This window comes from Coenobita brevimanus, unplaced genomic scaffold, assembly GCF_032717465.1.
Source record: "Coenobita brevimanus isolate Jiangsu-jjx unplaced genomic scaffold, ASM3271746v2 jjx.HiC_scaffold_495, whole genome shotgun sequence".
Taxonomy (NCBI): domain Eukaryota; kingdom Metazoa; phylum Arthropoda; class Malacostraca; order Decapoda; family Coenobitidae; genus Coenobita; species Coenobita brevimanus.
Genome location: NW_027644894.1, coordinates 5,863 through 27,097, shown reverse-complemented (window position 1 = coordinate 27,097; position 21,235 = coordinate 5,863). Strand labels below are relative to the sequence as shown.

Below are 21,235 nucleotides of genomic sequence, written 5' to 3'. Positions count from 1 at the left end.
ATGTGTATTTGCCTAATTGTGATATACAGGAAATGAGCTATGCTCGTGAGGTCCTGTCTCTGTTTCTCAATGTCAAATTTAGCTTTAAACTTGTTTAAGTTTTTCGACTGGACGATCTCTATGTCCAGGTTATTCCACAGGCCTATACATCTATGAGGAAAACTATATTTCTTGATATCCTTCAAGCAGCTTGGCTTCCTCAGTTTCATCCCTTGTCCTCTTGTTACTCTCTTATCCCATACAAACAGATCTTCTTTGTCAATTTTATCTACTCCCATCATGGTCCTGAACACTGCAATCATGTCGCCTCTCTTTCTCCTTTCTTCTAAGGAGGGCAAATCCAGCTTTTCCAGCCTCTCTCTGTACGACAGATTTAACAGACTGGGGACCATCTTGGTTGCTGTTCTTTGTATTCTCTCAATCTTGTTTATATCTTTCTTTTTGTGCAGGGACCACACTACTGCTGCATATTCCAACCTGGGGCGAATCATGGCCATTATCAATTTTTTCATCATCTCCTCATCCATATAATGAAAAGCTACTCTTATATTAGTCAGGAGTTTATACGTCTCTCTAACTGTCTTGTTAATGTGTTTTTCAGGTGACAAACTGTCCTGGACCAGCACACCCAATTCTTTCTCTTCTCTCGCTTTTGTGATTGGTTCATTACCCATCAAATAATTCAATGATGGCCTCTTGGTACTTTTACCCATTTCCAATATTTTACATTTCTTTGCGCTGAATTTCATTTCCCACATCCAGCTCCATTCGTGTATCCTATCCAGATCCTCCTGCAGCATTTACAATCCTCCTCAAACTCTACCTTCCTCATGATCTTTGCATCATCAGCAAACAGACTTGCATAACTGTTCATTCCAGCTACAATATCATTTACGTAAATCAAGAACTTTACTGGCGCCCACATCGAGCCCTGTGGGACTCCACTTGTTACTTCCCTCCATCCAGACATCTTATCCTTTATTACTGTCCTCATTTGTCTGTCTCTCAAAAAGTCTCTCATCCATTCTAGGAGGTTCCCCTTTAGTCCTCCTACATGCTCTAGTTTCCACATTAGTCTCTTATGAGGTACCTTGTCAAAGGCTTTCTCCAAATCTAAATACACACAATCCACCCAACCTTCTCTTTCCTGAAGCATGTCAATTGCTCTTGAGTAAAAACTCAACAAGTTGGAATCACATGACCTTCCACTTCTAAATTCAAACTGACTATCAGCCAAAATATTCATCTCTTCCAGATATTTTATCCATCTATCTTTCAGAATTCTTTCACACAATTTTGCGACCATGCTAGTTAGGGACACTGGTCTATAATTCAGGGGTTCTTCCCTGTTTCCCCCCTTATAAATTGGTACCACATTTGTCCTCTTCCATTCTTGAGGCACTTTACCCTCTTCCAGAGAACACACAATTAAACTGTGAATCTTATCTGCCAGTTGTTCTCTGCATTCCTTCAGTACCCAATTAGAGATTCCATCTGGTCCTGGGGCTTTCCTTACATCTTGAGTTTCTAGTAGTTTATACACTTCCTGTACTTCCACTTTTATATCTTTTATCACTACATTTCTAGTCACTATCTCCACTTCCACAAACTCCTTTTCATTAGTGAAAACTGACTGGAAATGTTTGTTCATTATTTCTGCTTGCATTCCCGCATCCTTATAGACCTCTCCTTCTACTTTCACTTTGGTGATTCCTTCCTTTTGTTTCAGTTTGCCATTAACAAATCTATAAAGCAGTTTAGGTTCATCCTTACATTTGTCTATTATACCTTTTTCAAAATTCCTTTCTTCTTCTCTGCGTATTGTTGTGTATTCATTTCTAGTTCTTTTATATTCTTCCTTTGTTCTGTTGTTACCTCTCTTTCTCCAATTGTTCCATGCCGTGTCTCCCTCTTTTTTTGCTATCATACACCTTTTATTAAACCACTGTTTTTTCCTGTTTTCTTTCCCCTTTACTCTTGACACAAATTTTTCCACTCCCGAATTATACAGGTCTAGAAAAATATCCCACTTCCTCTGTATCTCTGTTGTTTCTCTGAATTTTCTCCAATCTGCATTTTCAAAATTTTTTTTCAATCCTGTAAAGTTTGCTTTCCCAAAGTTGTACCTTCCCAGCCTATAAAGCTCATCTCTTGGCTCCACGTTCCCTGTTATCATCTGGACCTCAATGACCACATGATCACTTTTTCCAATAGGTCACAGATATTTCAAGGATTCTATTACATCGGGGTCTTTGGTAAACAGTAAGTCTAGTCTTGCTGGTGTGTCCTCACCTCGGAACCTTGTCTCTTCTTTGACCCATTGCGTCATCACATTGTTCATTGCTATATTTAATAATATAGTGCCCCATGAATCCTCGCCACCTCCTGAGTCCCATTCCTCCCAGTTCACCTCTTTACAATTGAAGTCACCCATTAAAATTATATTGTTGCTGGGAGACGCTGCCTAGACCCGGTCGTTGTCGGACGTGTTCCTCCCAGCCGTGTTGTCGACCGTCTTACTCTCGGGTGTTAACCCATCTCAGCCATACAGTCACATCCAGCTTATTTTGGGCATATCACAGTAACACCACTGTGTTCCAGTGTTATAACAGTGAGTGTAACGGCCAGTCATGGAGTCTTCCATGACCGGCCTCGCCACACAGGACGTCCATATGGACCTCGCCCCTGCCGCCAAAGAAGTCGTTGCCCCTGGTAAGAGGATGAGGACGGCCTGCGCCACTAGTGACGAGGGAGGTGCCCCGGAAAAGTGGATACGGCCTTCCGCCCCAGTTGGTGATGTCCCCAGTGAACCAAGGAGCCTTGTTTACATAGCAAGGTCGGCTGACAATACCCCTGTATTTTTTAATCCCCGCAGGTTGTCGGATGCCATCAACAAATTTTCATGGGGTAAGTATTGTATAGAGGGATCACTTAGAGTTTTAGGTAAAGGAGCAGCTATTAAGTTCTGTGTTTTTGCAGATGATGTGGCCAAAATGACTGTACCACCAGAGTCCCTCACCCAGCTGGGGGACTGGCTAGTAAGGTGCTGGTTGGCTTGCTCACCTTCCAGTGGCGAGTTCTCATATGGGAAAATAGGGCCTGTTGCTCCTGATGTCACGGAGGAGGAACTTTTTTGTAATCTTCGCTGCCTTGGCAACTGATCCTCCCATTTAGAGGAAATCACCCGCCTCACGGTCCGCCCTCCTGGTGGTGAGGCAGCAGTGGCAGCCAGGGTGGTATGGCTCAAATTCAGGGACCCCCTGCCTGAGCAGGTCATATTTGGCCACCTATGTTACTCTGTAGGGACGTACACTTTTCCCATCCTGAGGTGCTATACATGCCATCGATTTGGGCACAGCACATCATGTAAAAATAAAGTTCGATGCTCTCGTTGCAGCAGGTTTCATCCATGCAAATCCCCATCGGGTGGTCAATGCACCAATGACCCCTACCGCTTCTTCTGCGGTGGCGCACACCAAGTTGTCTCCCACATGTGCCCAGTCTACCAGCATGCACTTGCCATCCATGACGCTGCTAGGGCTGACCCGTCAGCCCTGTCGGATGTCAACACCCGTTTACGTGCCCTTAATCCATCCGACTGTATTCCTCCCAGCTCCAACCCCTCGACAACACATATAGCTCCCAGTCGGATTTCCCGGCCAGTTCAGGAGGGTCTAACATACGCAACAGTGGTTAGCGACCACTTTTCAGCATCGGAAGATCTTTCTGAAATATCTGGTGGTAGGTCTCCAACTGAGCCAAATGAAGTGAAGCGAACAGTTGCCGTGTCCTCCCACCCAACCTCCCAGTCAGCAGTGCTGCTCCACCCTCTCCCTCCACCCAAGCCCCGTCGACAGCATCCCCACCCAAATCGGACCTCTTTCCCACATGCTGCACAAGACTCAGTAGCTCCTTCCACCCAGCCTGGCGCAGTGTCAGCAAGTTCCACCCCTTTAATGGCCACAACTCCCACCTCAGATCCAAACATATCTTACGCTGCCTCCCCCAGATCTCCTGAGACGGGCTCCACACCTGGTGAATCTCCTGCCCCTCCACGTCAGCCTGTACCAAGGATAACCTCCCACGGTTCCCCTTATGCCAACCCCACAGGTGCCCATTCTACAGGGTCCTTTGTGGACCTTCTGCTTACAGCCCTGTCCATGTACAAAAGTGGACAGTCCTTTATAGACATATGTATCAGCCTCCTGCCCTAGTTTCTCTCTCTACTCTCCCCTCAGTGATGGCTCATTTACCTCTACGTAGATTCTTCCTCTGGAATGCCAGATCGCTCCTTCGAAAAATATCCAATTTCAAGCAGACAGTAGCGGACCTCGTTCCAGATGTTATTGGTCCATGTGAGACTTGGTTATCTCCACATCTCCATCTATCGCTCAGGGGTTTTACTGTATACCGAGCTGATCGTCAGGGTGTCGGAGGAGGTCTAGCTGTCGCAGTCAGGGAGGATGTGCCTAGCTCGGTTCTGCCATTGACTCGCCCCCCTCGAGGGGTGTTGGAAGTTCTTGCGGTCCGTCTATCCCTTGTGCAAGGATGGATCATTGTGGCAGTTTGCTACAACCCATGCAAGGACATAGGCCTGGAAGAACTCCGGGCCTATCAAGACCAGCTCCCTTCACCATGCCTCCTCCTGGGTGATTTTAACACCAGACACCCCCACTGGGATCCTTTCCTGACCCAAGGTTCTGGCAATAGGTCAGGAACTTCCCTTTTCCGGTTTCTGCTAGAAAGTGATTGCTTCACCCTGCTCACCCCATTGGGGCTACAGACCCGTACTGACCCCCACTCAGGCCTACCTTCCACACTTGATCTATATTTGGGGGATCCTGTTTTTGAAGGCTCAACCATCTGGACTGGCCCATATTTGGGGTCTGACCACCTTCCAGTTATCCTAGATGTCCCCAATCTCTCCCCACCCTGCTCTGCTCCACCTCGTCCACATTGGATCCTCACACGAGGGTCCTGGTTCTCCTTTATGGCGACCCTTGATAACACTGGGCCTCCACCTGGAGGACCCATACATGATCGCGTGATGGACTTTACATCCTCTGTGATCACAGCAGGTAAGGCAACCTTCCGCAGGTCCTCAAAACGTCCCCGAGGCACTACCACGGTTCCTTGGTGGACAGAGGACTGCACCAGGGTTGTCCGGGCTAGGAGGTCTTCCTGGAACGTCTGGCGGAGATGTCCCTGCCCTAGCCACCAAGACACTCACCGCCGTAGGGATGCAGAATGCAAGCGGACTCTCACCCGAGCTCGCCGTGCTGCCTGGTCTGCTTTCTGCTCAACCCTGTCATTCTCAAGCTCACCGTCCCGGACCTGGTCCTTTTTTCGGGCAATGAAGGGTCGCCGCACCACCCTTTCGTATCCTCTGGTAAAGGAGGGTAACCTTCTGGTAGGCTTCCAAGACATGGCTACCTTACTGGCTGCCTTCTTTGGAGCTAGATTTGGTTCCCCAGCTCCACTTCCAAATCTTTAACACTTACTCAGGGTCACTCAGGCAGGCATCTCCTCCTTCCCCCCCAGCAGGCTTAGCCTCTCCTTTTACCCAGGCAGAACTCTCCTCTGCTCTGCGGACCCTACTACCAAAGAAGGCATGTGGGCCAGATTTAGTACCTAATGATTTTTTTATTCATCTCCCTGTCCGCCTTCAGATGTCGCTCTTAGACATCTTTAACAACAGCTGGGCATCAGGGATCTTCCTTTCACACTGGAAAACCTCCCACCTCCTGCCCTTCCCCAAGTTGGGGAGGGACCCCTCTTCTCTGGCTTTGTGCAGACCAATTGCATTGCTCTCCAATATCGGGAAGGTGCTTGAGAGGATGGTGTGCCGTCGGCTCTCCCGGTGGCTGGAACATGATCGCCGCCTGTCTGACATCCGAAGTGGATTCTGCCCAGGGAGGGGGACATCTGACATCCTCCTCCAGTTTGACCATCATGTCCACCAGGTGTTCTGTCATAAGCAGATACTCCTGGCTGCCTTCGTAGATCTCCTGGGGGCTTTTGATTCTGCCTCCCATGATGGGATACTGTATAAGTTGTGCCATCTTGGCATCACAGGCTCTGCACTAGCCTGGGTGCAAAGTTTTCTGGAGGGGCGATCCTTTCGTGTTTCCCTTGGGGGTACATACTCTTCCCCTACCCCAGTCAGGCAGGGAGTGCCACAGGGATCATGCCTCAGTCCCTTACTTTTCAATGTACTGATGTATGACCTCCCTCATCCTCCTGGAGTATCCACCTTAGTCTATGCAGACGATGTCTCAATACTCTGCAGTGCTGCCTCCCTATGGGAGGCCCAACATCGCCTCCAACAGGCTGTGGATGCCTTTGCCACCTGGGCCGCAGATTGGGAGCTAACAGTCAATGCACCCAAGAGTGCTCTAATGTACTTTGGCCAATGGAGGCTCCCCTCCATGCCAACGATTCAGCTAGCCGGAGAACCTCTCACCCTCCGGACCCGGCACAAGTTTCTGGCCCTCCATTTGGACAATCCCCGTCTCACCTGGGCCCCTCATATTGACCATCTTCAATCGGCATGCCTTAGGCGCCTGGACATCATGAAGTGTGTCGCAAGTGTTCGCTGGGGTGCTGAATGAAACACTCTTCTCTGACTGTATCTGGCCTTCATCTGTAGTAAGATCACGTACGGCACCACCCTTTACGGATCAGCTGCCCAGACCCACCTAAAGAAGTTGGATGTTGTCCAGAACACGGCACTTAGCATTGCCCTGGTGCCTTCAAGTCCACCCCAATTATTTCGCTTCATGCAGAGTCAGGGGTGATGCCCCTCTCCATCTACCGCATGGAACTGGACTGTCGGCTGCTTCACCGTATTTCAGCCCTTCCCTCTAGCCATCCGGTCTCCTCCCTTTACTGCCTCTCCACAGTCCTTCGTCAGCCCCTAACTTGGCCGCGAGTGAGGTTACTGTACATTATCCGCAGCATCCGAGCCTGCCACACCCTGTCTCTCGATTTGCCCAGGCCTGCCCCAGTGGCCCCTCTCCCCCCAGTGCCCCCTTGGAAGGATTTGTTTCCGTATGTCTCCCCCTACTTCCCGGTACCGTTCTCGAAGTCGACAGATTTAGTCTTGGCACGGCAGCTCTTTTACAGCATGGACTCCTCGGTTTATAAGGACTTCCTGAGAATTTACTCGGATGGATCTCACTCCCCTCCATCTTCCTTTGCCTCAGCGGCCTATTTTGAAGGTCTTTCCATATGCCAAACTTGGTTGTTCAGCGGGCGGTATGATGTCCTAACCGCAGAACTCATAGCCATCCTCCAGGCCCTTGAATTTATCAGGACTTCCCTCCATCCTCAAACTGTAGTCTTATACACCGACTCACAGTCTGCGCTTACCCTCCTCCTCTCAGATTGTCCAGTGACTCATGTCAGGACTGTCCATGCTATCATGGAACACCTCCTTTTCCTTGTTACTCCTCCCTGGCACCTCCGCCTTCAGTGGATTCCCTCACATGTAGGCATCCGTGGCAACGAAATAGCAGATGCAGCAGCAAAGCGAGCACTGACCTCCAGTACGCTGGTCCATGTGACGCCAGATAGTGCCATATTCCCTAAACTTGCACGCAGCGCCTGCATATCGCACTGGAATGCGCACCTTGCGACCACCCTACCTGCCTCCCACTTGGGACATTTTCGCTCTGACTCCTCTGAACACCCTTGGGTATGCCATCCCTGCAGAGACATTGATGTAGCCATCACCAGGTTATGGTTGGGCCACACAGGCCTTGCAAGCCACCTATACCGTTTGGGTATGATAGAGCACCCATGGTGCCAGTGATGTCCTCAGGTTGAAGAAACAATGGAACATTTCATGTTATTGTGTCCTAGGTTCCACTCCCTTCGCACCCTTTTGCGGGAACGTTCGGCATCTCTGGGAGTTCTCAGTTTGTCTCTCCACACACTCCTGGGAGGCGGTATCGGGGACCCTCGGTTAGAAGAACGGGTTGTGAGGTGCACGTGTGACTTTATCCGACAGTCTAGACAGCTCTCCCGCATATAATATGAGGCCCTAAGCAGTTTGCATTGGCAGAGCATAGGGCCATTGTTCTGGCCGTGACCCTTAAACCCACAAGAGGAAGAAGAAGATATTGTTGCTTTTCTCAATCAGTTTCTGTAAATAACATGCCATGTCTGACAGCATTTCCTGGTATTCATCATCACTCCATGCTCATGTCTTAGGGGGAACATACACTACTGCCATATCTCGCTTGTTATTCTCTCCAGTTTCTAATTTCATATATATCACTTCGGCCCTGCCTTCTCCCATTTCCACGGTATCTACATTTATGTTGTTCTTCACTGCTATCATCACTCCTCCTCCTGTTTTTTCTTTTCTGTCTCTTCTCCACAGTTTGTATTTACCATCTCCCATATGAACATCAATATCTTCTCTTAACTTGGTCTCTACAAAGCACATAACGTCAGGTTCATGTATCCTCAAAAGATCATTGATTTCTAACTTTGCCGACATTAAACTATCAACATTAGTATATGCCACCTTCCAATGAGTTTTGATGTTTTCTATACCCTCTTTTCTCCTTCTCTCCGGCAGCACCACTTCCTTAACTTCTGATCCATGACTCTCCAATAAAGCACTGTCTTCTCTTCATCCGTTCTCTGTTCATTTTTTACCTTTGCTTCCTTTACTAAGTCCTTTATTTTAGCTCTTTCTTCCTCATTTGCATCTCTCCTTATCCAAACATTTTTTAACCCTTCCTTGTCCGATAGTTTCCATGTTCTACTGATAATTTCGTTAACTGTTGCTTGGGACTTAAACTTTACCTTCAATGGCCTTGCCCCTCTTTCCTTGTACTTTCCCAACCTAAACACCTCCTCAATCTCTTCTTGAGCTTCGTGGTTTTCCTCCAAGACTATTGATATTATTTCTTTAACCTTACTCAGTTCTTCTCTTTCTCGGTCTGATCTTATTGTCATATGTTTTTCTTTAACTCCTGAAATTATTATACATTTTTTCTTGTCTGCTACATCTCTAACTAAAGATTCTCTACTTCTCAACACCCTAACCACTTCCCTCTCCACTTTTTCCTTGCTTTGTTGGTCTATAATCTCTCTCAAATTTACATTTCCCTCTTCCTGAATTTTCTTCCACCCCTTATGTTGCTCCTTGATTTCTTTAATGTGCTTGTCCTGTATTCTTGATTTGGATTCATATTCTTCTAGTTTGCTTTTCATCCTGTCCCTTTCCTCTTCCAACCTCTTATTCTCCCTCTTAAGCTGCTTTATTTCATTTGAGGCTGATTCATTGTTTACTTTTAATTCAGTAACTTCCCTTTCTTGTTCGTCACTACGTGTACAGATTTTTTCCAGTGTACTCCTTAAACTTTTGATCTCGTTTTCCTGCTCTATGGTCCGTTCCTGCAACTCTATAATTACCGCCCATACCATTTTTATCTCCTGGTCATTCCTCTCCTCTGTTTTCTCTACACCTGCTATTCTTGTCTGGTTCAACTTAATACTTCCTTTTCCCACATCCTCTTCACAGAAGCCCTCAAATTCTTTCTCACTGATCGTAAACAATGCACTGTCCGTTTCCTCCATGATTCAACCATATGGAGACTTTCTCTTTTCACTTTATCTTGTCCCTTTTATGACCGAAACCGCGTTTTTTTTAAATTACTGTCCAATGGGACCACCACTCATGCACTCATTAACACAGTCACAATTAGGCTCAGCTTCCTTTCGTCGGTGATTCAGCTATTATTTCCCCACGATCCTGGAAGAGGTCTGTCTCTGTTGGTGACCCGTGTGTGTGTGTGTGTGTATTTATCTAGTTGTATTTACACTGTTGTGATATACAGGAAATAAGCTAGGCTCGTGGCATCCTGTCTCTGTTTCTCAATGTCAAGGTTTGCTTTGAACTCATTTAAGTTTTTAGACTGGATGATCTCTTTGTCCAGGTTATTCCACAGGTCTATGCATCTACATGGAAAACTATATTTCTTGATCTCCTTCAAACAGCTTGGCTTTTTCTGTTTCATTCCGTGTCCTCTTGTTACTCTCCCATCCCACAAAACAGATGTTTTCTGTAAATTTTATCTACTCCCATCTTGGCCGTGAACACTGCAATCATGTCGCCCCTCTGTCTCCTGTCTTCTAAGGAAGGCAGATCCAGCTTTTCCAGCCTCTCTCAGTATGACAGATCTGCCAGGCTATGGACCATTTTGGTTGTTGTTCTCTGTATTCTCTCGATCTTGTTTATATCTTTCTTTTTGTGCGGGGACCACACTACTGCTGCATATTCCAACCTGGCTTGGATCATGGCCACTATCAGTTTTTTCATCATCTCCTCATCCATGTAAAGAAATGCTACTCTTATGTTGGTCAAGAATTTATATGTTTCTCAAACCGTCTTGTTAATATGTTATTCAGGTGACAAACTGTCCTGGACCAGCACTCCCAAATCTTTCTCTCCTCTCACTTTTGTGATTGGTTCATAACCCATCAAATAATTCAGTGATGGCCTCTTGGTACTTTTACCCATTTCCAATTTTTTACATTTTTTTTGCATTCAATTTCATTTCTCTCATCCAGCTCCAATAATTTATCCTATCCAGGTCTTCCTGCAACATTTTACAGTCTTCCTCAACTTCTTCTTTCCTCAAGATCTTTGCATCATCAGCAAACAGACTTGCATAACTGTTCATTCCATCTATCATACTGTTTATGTAAATCAGGAAAACTACTGGCACTTACACTGAGTCCTGTGGGACTCCATTTGTCACTTCCCTCAATCCAGACACCTTGTCCTTTATTACTGTCTTCATTTGTCTGTCTCCCAAAAAGTCTCTCATCCACTCCAAGAAGTTTCCCTTCAGTCCTCCTATGTGCTCCAATTTCCACATTAGTCACTTGTGGGATACCTAATCAAAGGCTTTCTCCAAATCTAAATACACACAATCCACCCAACATTCTGTCTCCTGTACCACGTCAATCACTCTTGAGTAAATGCTCAACAAGTTGGAAACACATGACTTTCCACTTCTGAATCCAAACTGACTTCCGACAAAATGTTCATCTCCAGATATTTTATTCATTTATCTTCTGGGATTCTCTCACACCGTTTAGCAACCATGCTGGTCAGGGACACTAGTCTATAATTCAGGGGTTTTTCCTTGTTTCCTCCCTTATAAACTGGTACCACATTTCCCTGTTCCACCCCCGAGGAAATGTCCTTTCTTTCTGAGAACGCACAATTAAACCGTGGATCTTATCCGCCAGTTGTTCTCTGCATTCCTTCAGTATCCAATCAGAGATTCCACCCAGTCCTAGGGCTTTGCTTATATCTTGAGTTTTCAGTAATTTATACACTTCCTGCACTTCCACTTTCATATCTTTTATCTTCTACATTTCAAGTCACTCCCTGCCCCTCTACAAAATTCCTTTCTTTAGTGAAAACCAATTGGAAAAATCTGTTCATTTATTTCAGTTTGCATTGCTGCATCTTTATAGACCTCTCCTTCTACTTTCAGTTTGGTGATTCCTTCCTTTTGTTTCAATTTGCCATTGACAAATCTATAAAACAATTTGGGTTCTTCCTTAAATTTTTCAATGATACCTTTTTCAAAGTTCCTTCCTTTCTCTCTACATATACTTGTATATTGATTTCTAGTTCTTTTATATTCTTCCTTTGTTCTATTATTATATCTCTTTCTCCAGTTGTTCCATGCAATGTCCCTCTTTTTTTGCTATCATACACCTTTTGTTAAACCAATCCTTTTTCCTGTTTTCTTTCCCACTTACTCTTGGCACATATTTTTCCCCTCCTGAATTATAGAGGTCTAGAAAAATATCACACTTCCTCTGTATCTCTCTTGTTTCTCTGAATTTTTTTCAATCCGTATTTTCGAAAAATTTCCTCAAGCCTTTAAAGTTTGTTTTCCCAGAGAGAGAGAGAGAGAGAGAGAGAGAGAGACCAAGGTGGAGGGTAATATGGTAGTTTGGCTGTCATGTCTCCCTCGTCATCCCCCCACCCTCCCCCAACCCTGCTTGTCTCCCTCCCCATCCCCCCACCCTCCCCCAACTCTGCTTGTCTCCCTCCCTGTCCCCTCCCCCTCCCCCACCCCAACTTGTCTCCCTCCCCATCCCCACATTCTCCCCCACCCCTGCTTGTCTCCCTCCCCATTGCCCCAGCCTCCCTGACCCCCACCTGCCTGGCCTGCTTTGTCCATTCCTCCCAATCTCGCTAAGGCCTGTTGGCCTGAATACCTTCCTGCATGTGAAGTTTGATGTCTCATTTGGTAGCAACGGCATTGTTTATAAGGATATTAACATTATCTATGGTGTTTCTGTGTCAGTGTCTATTTATTGAATATGGTATATGAGCATCTGAGTTTTATCCTGGACTACATCTCGAGCTTTTCTTCAATATCTTGGGGAGAATTGCTTTGATATCTGACATACTCACTGATCGAACACTCCTACTGGTACACAACACTGTTGGATATCGGGGTGGGCCTGTACTGCCAGATTTATATACTGAAAGAATACTGTATTTGGCTGCAATTTGTAAGCAGCAAGGAAGCAGGTGAAACATCACCAGCTGCATCACCTCATTAAGCAGCTATCAATCTGGGCCTTCTTCCAGCCAATGTTACCGGAAGCCGCTTCGCCTGAGCCACAGCCTAACACTTCAGGCCTCCACCTCCCAGTCTCATGGCTACCACCATCACCTCTACCACTTCAGTGTCCCTTGACATTCTACTCACACCCCCTTCACAACTCCTTCACCTGCCAACCTTGCGTTTCTGAGCTCCAGCACGCTCTTGCCTGCAGGAAGCCCCATGCCTGTTACCGACGTTGCTGTGATGGCAGAGGTGGGGGAGGTTGAGGTGTAGTGAGGTATTTCCTTACATGCCATTGGACCACATGAGATTTAATGCCACTAACCACAAGGGATTTACTGTATCAATAAATTCTTCTATTCTCTAGTGAATTTATTCCCCCCAGCGTCTTTTGTTTCACTTCTGTCATTCATGCCTCATCTCTCTCTCTCTCTCTCTCTCTCTCTCTTGCTCCTCATGCATGTTTAGGTCTGCTTATCCTGTATTTGTCTGCCTTGCTGACTTTCCTCACCCTACTTAACTGTGCCTCCAGGTGTCAGGTGTACATGAGTACGGTGAATTATAGTACAGTATAATGACATTTAATCATGCTTATCAGTATTCAAGGGTGTTTTCTATGTTTGAACAGTTATACAGTAACAGTTACAGGGTTTTACAAGGGGATTAGACCCCTTTTGCTGGGGTTTGGGGAGATTCAGTACATCACCTTCCATCACCCCTTTGGCCACTAGCTATATGCTAGATAATTGAGAGTTTACTGTAATAATTATGAGATATCAGTAAACAATAGCTATCTCATCATCACCTTTCTGATCTTTCTTTCCACCTATAGATTGGGTAATATCCAATAAAGAAATTAGTTGTTTCTGTTGTAACTTATCCCTGGTCTGACTGACCAAGCACAACCATCAACTGAGGATAGCAACCACCTCAATGGGGTTGTCCTACAGGTTACCTACACCACTGATGTTGTGTCTCCATTATTTGTTATGTTGTGTCGTCCCATTCTGTGAGCAAGGCACGTCACCTGAGATTCCACCCAACCCATACCTAAGCTGATAACTTGGAAGAATTGTATGAAAGTAGAAATAACAAGCGAGGCGGAATCCAGTAACATGAAAAGGGAAAGTATGGAAGAGGAAATCAACACATCTGATTTGTTCTTTGGATACACCTGTATCCCCCTGTTTGAGAAAACTATAAAAGAAAACACTTAGACATAGGAGTTATGAGCACAATAACAATCCACACATCTGACTGTGCTTTGATGGAAGTTCATGACTGATGTGGTGCTGATGTGGTTAGGAGTACCCTGAAATGGTCTGGCCATGCAGGGCAAGTGAAAAGTAAGAGACTGAATAGCAGAATATGTGAGTGAGATAGATGGTGAGAGGGAGACCAAGGATAGAGTGGAGGGGTATATGAGTGAGGGTGATGTGGGACAGAGGTACACCTGCTTGATGGCAAAGAACAGACAATGTACAGGTTATCTGTTTATGGCAACCTCCTCCAGGATTAAGGAATCTGGCTTCAGACAGACAGACAATACGAGGTCTGTTCAGATTGTCTCTGACCTTAGGCTCTAAAAAAATTAACAGCTAACCTGCTGTGCTAGGACACTAATCCCCCTCAATGCAGGCCCCTCCTGACCTGATACACACAGCCCAGCATTTTTTCTGCTGCCTGAAACATTTTTCTGAGTCGGTTTTCGGTATCTCCTGCAAGTGATACTGAATGACATATAGAAAGAAGAGCTATAAACACAAAATACACTAAGCCCTTATCAAAAGTCATCCCTCTGACACTTTTTTGCTTGTGAGCCCTTAGTATATTATGGAAAACCTGCCAAATTTCACTTATACCTGAGAGGAGTAACTGACAGTTCTTACCAATTACAGTATTAACTGTGTGTAAGAAGGTATGATATTTTGAGAAGTATCAATGAAATAAAACATGAATTTACTGTAATAAATAAATAGAGAATACAAAAATTCATCACAGCAAAACAATAACCTACACACCTGATCTGTTCTTTTGATGCACCTGTATCTACAGGTATATAGTGGACCCATGGCTTCATCCTGGGATAGAAGAACTCAATCCACTCGCTACCGACATGGAAGACAAGAGAGCCACAGAGAAACAAGTGCTTAAACCTGAAGCTGGCTGCCACACCCCTGAAGTTGAAGAGGTAGCGGTAGCGGCAGTGGTCTTCTAGCTTCACTTCTGCAGCAGGTGTTGCAAACAAGGTGTCCTATGAGGAGAAGGGGGGATGATTGTAAAGTAATGCACAGTCAGCATTCACTTTTAAGCTGGGAGAGTGTAAAGCTTTGTACAGTCAACACTCGCTTAGAAGCTGGGGGAGTGTAAAGCTGTGTGCAGTCAGCACTCACTCAGTTGCTGAGTGAGTGTCAAGTTGTGTGCTGTCAGTAAACAGAAGTTGGGAGAGTGTAAAGTTGTGTGTGTAGTTAGCACACACTGAGGTGGGAAAGTATAAAACAAATGTACAATCAGCATTCACTTACAAGGTAGGAGAATTTAAAACTGTACAGACATTGAGAAGGTCATATTATGGTATATATTTCAAAATTTTTGATGCTGAAAATACATAAAACACTAAGAATGGGCCTATCTATCTATTTAAGGCCAGATGCCTTAATTTAATCCCAGAAGGGATGACCACATATGAGTCACATTCATGTCATTCTATTTGCTGTCATCAAGCTGCCCTCTCTCCAACAAACATCCTCCTCACTCTTACACTTTTCCTACCCATCCCTCCATCTCATCCTGTCCCTCCCTTCCTCTTCCTTCCTACACCTGACTCACATACACTCTTACCAAACTCTTAATTTCCATTCTCTTCACATGGCCAAACTATCACAAGGTGCTTCTCCTAATGCATTCCATCACATCCATATCAACATCAGAACACTTTACTTCTTCATTTGTCTCTATTTCTCCACATACTCCACATATTCCTCTCATATTACTCATTTCCAAACATCTACCTCATGACTTGCATCTTTAATCCCTCCATGCTGGCATTGTTTTGAGGCCGATGCTCCCCCCCCTCGACGGGCATTTTCCCAAAAATAGCCTGTTTTAAAACCTTCATATCTGGAAATGTATAACAGTTAGGGATACAAATTAAAAACCATGTTACACACCAACTCTTCGTCTTGTGAATGAAACCATCCCCAGGTGTGCAGCTTGTCCTGTTGATGAATAGGGATGAGGAGAAGAGAGGTTGTTTCTTGCAGTGAAGGCAGGCTGTGTCCACATGGCAGCTCTCGACTCCGACTTAGGCTGTGAAAGCCAATTGCCTGGCTAGCATTAGCAGCGCTGACCGGGCTCCCAAAGTGGTGCAATTGTAACACTGGCCAGCCATTCTCGCCAAACACTCTCATTTTCTCACTCATTTCCTCAACTTTCCATACTCACAGCCATAGGTATGGATCATCACTCACGTACAAGTGGCTCGTCATCGGTTTTCTGGCCGTAACAAAGTGACACACTAGGCCCCGTACGTGTGTGGGACAACTCTCGCAGATAAAAGGTGAAAAAAATAAATATTTACTTACTCCCCAATGACTGTCTACAAACTTTGCTCCTTATATTCACTTTGAGAGAAGACTAGCGATGATGCATTTTCCATGATAACTTTTCCGCAAGTTGCACACACTATAGTTGGCTATGAGGTAAACACTTGTACTTATATTATGATTTTATGCACTTTTTTTCTGATATGATAATACTTATCTTACTGCTTATGCTCTTCAACACCTGTAATATTCGCACTTCGTATCACAGTTACGATGCGCATCACATATTTTCCAAACTAATTTCAAGAGCACGAAAAAAATGAAGAAGTTCTACCCAAGACAGTAATTTTCTACAGGTGCCTACTGTGTTTTCTTATATTTCTGTGGGGGTTTCATGATATTTACAAGCTTTACTTTACATATAACATTTGCAACTTCACTTTCACTAGTGAAAAAAAAATTTGCAACTTCACTTTTACTAGTGGGAAAAAAAAAAAAAAAAAAAACACTTGCACATACTTGTCCACTATTTACAACCTCCCACACACCTGTGCTTTAGAACTCATGCTCACAGTGGCAGTCAAAGAAGCACTTGGTCACGCTGGCCACATGCTGCCCTTGTTACCATTCTCCCCACATAAGAAAGGCTAGGTTGTGGTAAAATGGCCCTTGAAGTGCTGGGCTGTGGTGATGAGGGCCGTGAGAAGGAGAAAGGATGTCACACTTGTCGCGAATGTGGTGGTAACGTGCGGTGGCGGCACGTGCTGTATATAACTATCACCCTTTGCATCGTCTCATTCACTTTCTCCTGCTCCAGGGTCATCCACCTCCTTCCTCGGAGGTGAAGGCGTCTCTCTCATAAGTCGGTCCAGTCTCCTGAAGCACTTTGATGGCCATCTCAGACGTGTCAGAGTGGGAAGGGGAAGGAGCAGGTGAAACCTCACTCTCGACATGATACCTTCCCGCTCTTTCTGGGGAAGTTTCACCACTGTTGAATAAGATTTCTACAATTTCCTCCAAAGCACGCCCTTCTGCACTATCACTGAGCCCTTTCATGATCTCCACCAACAGAAGTTTGGCAGCAGTGGATGTTAAAAGGGGCCCACAAGACGGATGAGTGGAATCGGATGAGGAGAATTCAGAAGACATGGCTCCACACCTGAGGAGTCGCAGGACAGACTGAACCATGCAAGCATGAGGTGCAGGGGATTCCTCCCCACCCCTAACAATATGGCATGGGAGCCAGTTCAAATGGTGGAGGGAAGACAAATGCAGCTATACCCACCACACGATGGCCTTCACCCACCCGAAATGATGCAGCATGTGCAGCTCCCCAGCGGTTGGGGGTTAAAACAGTCTAACCATCACTTCCATACACATAAAAAGGGGATCACCATGCTTTCATAAAGTGATTTTTTTCACTTTTGTGCTTGCTTCCCATTCCTTATTACTGTTGTATCCTTTCTAAGCTCATATCCTTGCTCATAAAAATAAATAAATATATGAGACACTCATTCTCCATTCCTGATCATTCAGCTCCACTATGAACTTACTGACTTCATTCGCCTACAAAAACCATAACTGTCCTCTTAGCTACATTCACTTATAGATTTTGTTTCTAACACACACTTCCAATCTCATTCACCAAGCTCTGCGTCTCCCCCTTATCTTCACTTAAAAATACATATAGTATCATCATCAAACAATGATACAGGAAGTTTCTAAAGCCATCTTTCTCTTATCAGTGAGACACAACATCCACTGCTGTCCCTTGTTCAGTAGACCCTCGTTATATCGAACCTTGATTTAACAGATTTCAGATTAACTCAACACCTCTAAGCCTGCCAAACTTTTGTCGGTTGTACCAAATTAGGGTTAATTAATGAGGTGGTACAGTGTACAAAACATGTGTTTCCTAACCTTTCTACTCCAACCTGGCCCGAAACTGTCTCTCCCAATTGTGATTGCTGAGCTGTAATAACAGATTATGGTAATACTGTATTGTACTCATCATGAAGAAGTGCTATGACAAGGATGTGAAATAAACTGCAGAAAGGTGAAATTATGAGACAAGTTTGTGTAAAATGGGTATACTTTTCACATATAGAACTAGAAAAAGATAATATAGTCATTTATTTTCAACAGTAATTGAATTCCCATCTGGGGGATGACCCAAAGGTTAATCAAACAAGCTTTTCCCCCAGTTAATTCGATATACAGTATAGTATTAATTTTACAATACAATCCATCCTTATATATATATATATATATATATATATATATTTGTCTATCTATCTATCTATTGCCAGACGCCTCAATCCCATTCACGGTGGCCACAAACAAATCACCTCAATGTCGCCCTGTCCCCCGCCATTTCACTGCCCTGCTCCCAACTCACACCCACCTCTCTCATATACCTCTCCACCCCATCCCTCCAACTTATCCTCGGCCTCCACCTCCCTCTTTTCCCCTCCGCCTCACTCAAATACACCTTCTTCGTCAGTCTTTCACCCTCCATCCTCTCCACATGGCCAAACCACCTCAGTATGTTCCTCATAACGATTCCTATCACATCCACATCCACACCACAACGCTCCTTTATATTCTCATTCGTCAGCCTGTCTCTCCATATGACTCCACAGGCTCCTCTTAAAAAACTCATTTCCACTGCTCTCACTCTTGACTTGTGTCCTTCCAACAACGTCCAAGCTTCACTTCCATACGTTAGAGTTGGTATCACAATACTGTCATGTAGTAACTTTTTCACTTCCATGTTCACTTCCCTGTTTCTTATCACTGCTTTCAAAGAACCAGCAACCTTTCTTCCCTGCTGTACCCTTTCAGGCACTTAACCCTCCAAACCTCCATCCTTACTCACCACACTACCCAAGTACTTAAACGTACTCACATTTTCCAATTCCTCACCATCCAACCTAGCTGTACAATCACTGACTTCACGTCTATCAAAGACCATCACTTTTACTCTTCCCTACATTCACCTTTAGATTTCGTTTCTTACACACTCTCACAAACTCATCCACCAAGCCTTGCAGTTCCCCTTCGTCTTCACTCAACAACACAGTATCATCTGCAAACAACATTACAGGGAGTTTCCAAACACTATCCTCTCTCACCAGGGCCACTCCAACATCCACTACCCTACTTTGTACCTCTTCTATTACCCCATCCATGAACAGATTGAACAACCATGGAGACATGACACATCCCTGTTTCAACCCAACCTTCAAAGAGAAAAATTCCCTTAGTTCACCATCCACACGCACTGCAGCCTTAGCACCATCATACATACTCTTCACAGCATTCAACAACTTCCCATCTACTCCATAAATTCTTAATACTTTCCACAATCCCTGTCTATCCACCCTGTCATATGCTTTCTCCAAATCCATGAAAGCCACATACAACTTCTTTCCCTTCTCTAGAAACTTTTCCACTAAAGATCTAAGAATGAATATCTGATCTACACAACCCCTTCCCTTCCTAAAGCGTCCCTGTTCTTCTCCAACTAATTCCTCTTTTCTTTCTCTAACTCTGTCAATAAGTATCCTACCATACACTTTTCCTATTATACTAAGAAGACAAATGCCCCTATGATTACCACACACTTCTTTTTCCCCTTTTCCTTTGTCTATCTATCTGTCTATTGCCAGATGCCCCAATCCCATTTGGGGTGGCCACAGACAAATCACCTCCAAGTCGCCCTGTCCCCCGCCATTTCACTGCCCTGCTCCCAACTCACACCCACCTCTCTCATATACCTCTCCACCCCATCCCTCCATCTCATCCTCGGCCTCCCCTCCCTCTCCCCCTCCACCTCACTCACATACACCTTCTTCGTCAGTCTCTCACCCTCCATCCTCTCCACATGGCCAAACCACCTCAGTGTGTTCCTCATAACGCTTCCTATCACATCCACACCCACACCACAACGCTCCTTTATATCCTCATTCGTCAGCCTGTCTCTCCACGTGACTCCACAGGCTCCTCTTAAATAACTCATTTCCACTGCTCTCACTCTTGACTTGTGTCCTTCCAACAGTGTCCAAGCTTCACTTCCGTACGTTAGAGTTGGTATCACAATACTGTCATGTAGTAACTTTTTCACTTCCATGCTCACTTCCCTGTTTCTTATCACTGCTTTCAAAGAACCAGCAACCTTTCTTCCCTGCTGTACCCTTTCAAGCACTTCACCCCTCCAAACCTCCATCCTTACTCATCACACTACCCAAGTACTTAAATGTACTCACATTTTCCAATTCTCACCATCCAATCTCGCTGTACATTCATTGGCTTCACCCTCTCTCAAAGACCATCACTTTAATCTTTCCTACATTCACCTTTAGATTTCGCTTTCTTACACACTCTCTCAAACTCATCCACCAAGCCTTGCAGCTCCCCTTCGTCTTCACTCAACAACACAGTATCATCTGCAAACAACAGTACAGGGAGTTTCCAAACACTATCCTCTCTCACCAGGGCCACTCCAACATCCACTACCCTATCTTGTACCTCTTTTATTACCCCATCCATGTACAGATTGAACAACCATGGAGACAGGAAACATCCCTGTTTCAAACCAACTTTCAAAGAGAAAAATTCACTTAGTTGACCATCCACACGCATTGCAGCCTTCGCACCATCGTACATACTCTTCACAGCATTCAACAACTTCCCATCTACTCCATATATTCTTAACACTTTCCACAATCATTGTCTATCCACCCTGTCATATGCTTTCTCCAAATCCATGAAAGCTGCATACAACTTCTTTCCCTTCTCTAGAAACTTTTCCACTAAAGATCTAAGAATGAATATCTGATCTAAACAACGCTCTTCCTTCCTAAAGCCTCCCTGTTCTTCTCCAACTAATTTCTCTGTTCTTTCTCTAACTTTGTCTATAAGTATCCTACCATACACTTTTCCTATTATACTAAGAAGACAAATGCCCCTATGATTACCACACACTTCTTTTTCCCCTTTTCCTTTGTACAAGGGAATAATTATACCTGACTTCCAATCCTCCGGGACTCTACCTTCATCCCAGGCCAATCT

The 21,235-nt window shown here is 44.9% G+C and overlaps 1 protein-coding gene across 1 annotated transcript; it reads left to right on the top strand.

The window, feature by feature from the left end:
* The first annotated feature begins 4,240 nt into the window (after window positions 1-4,240).
* On the top strand, window positions 4,241-5,494 carry LOC145390315 (uncharacterized). Its single transcript, XM_080265284.1, has one exon. The coding sequence runs from the start codon at window positions 4,241-4,243 to the stop codon at window positions 5,492-5,494; it is 1,254 nt and encodes a 417-aa protein (XP_080121410.1).
* The last annotated feature ends 15,741 nt before the right edge of the window (window positions 5,495-21,235 follow it).

Bases quoted from the DNA above. Each gene is read 5' to 3' on its own strand.
- LOC145390315 (XM_080265284.1), top strand. From the start codon at position 4,241: ATGGCTCATTTACCTCTACGTAGATTCTTCCTCTGGAATGCCAGATCG.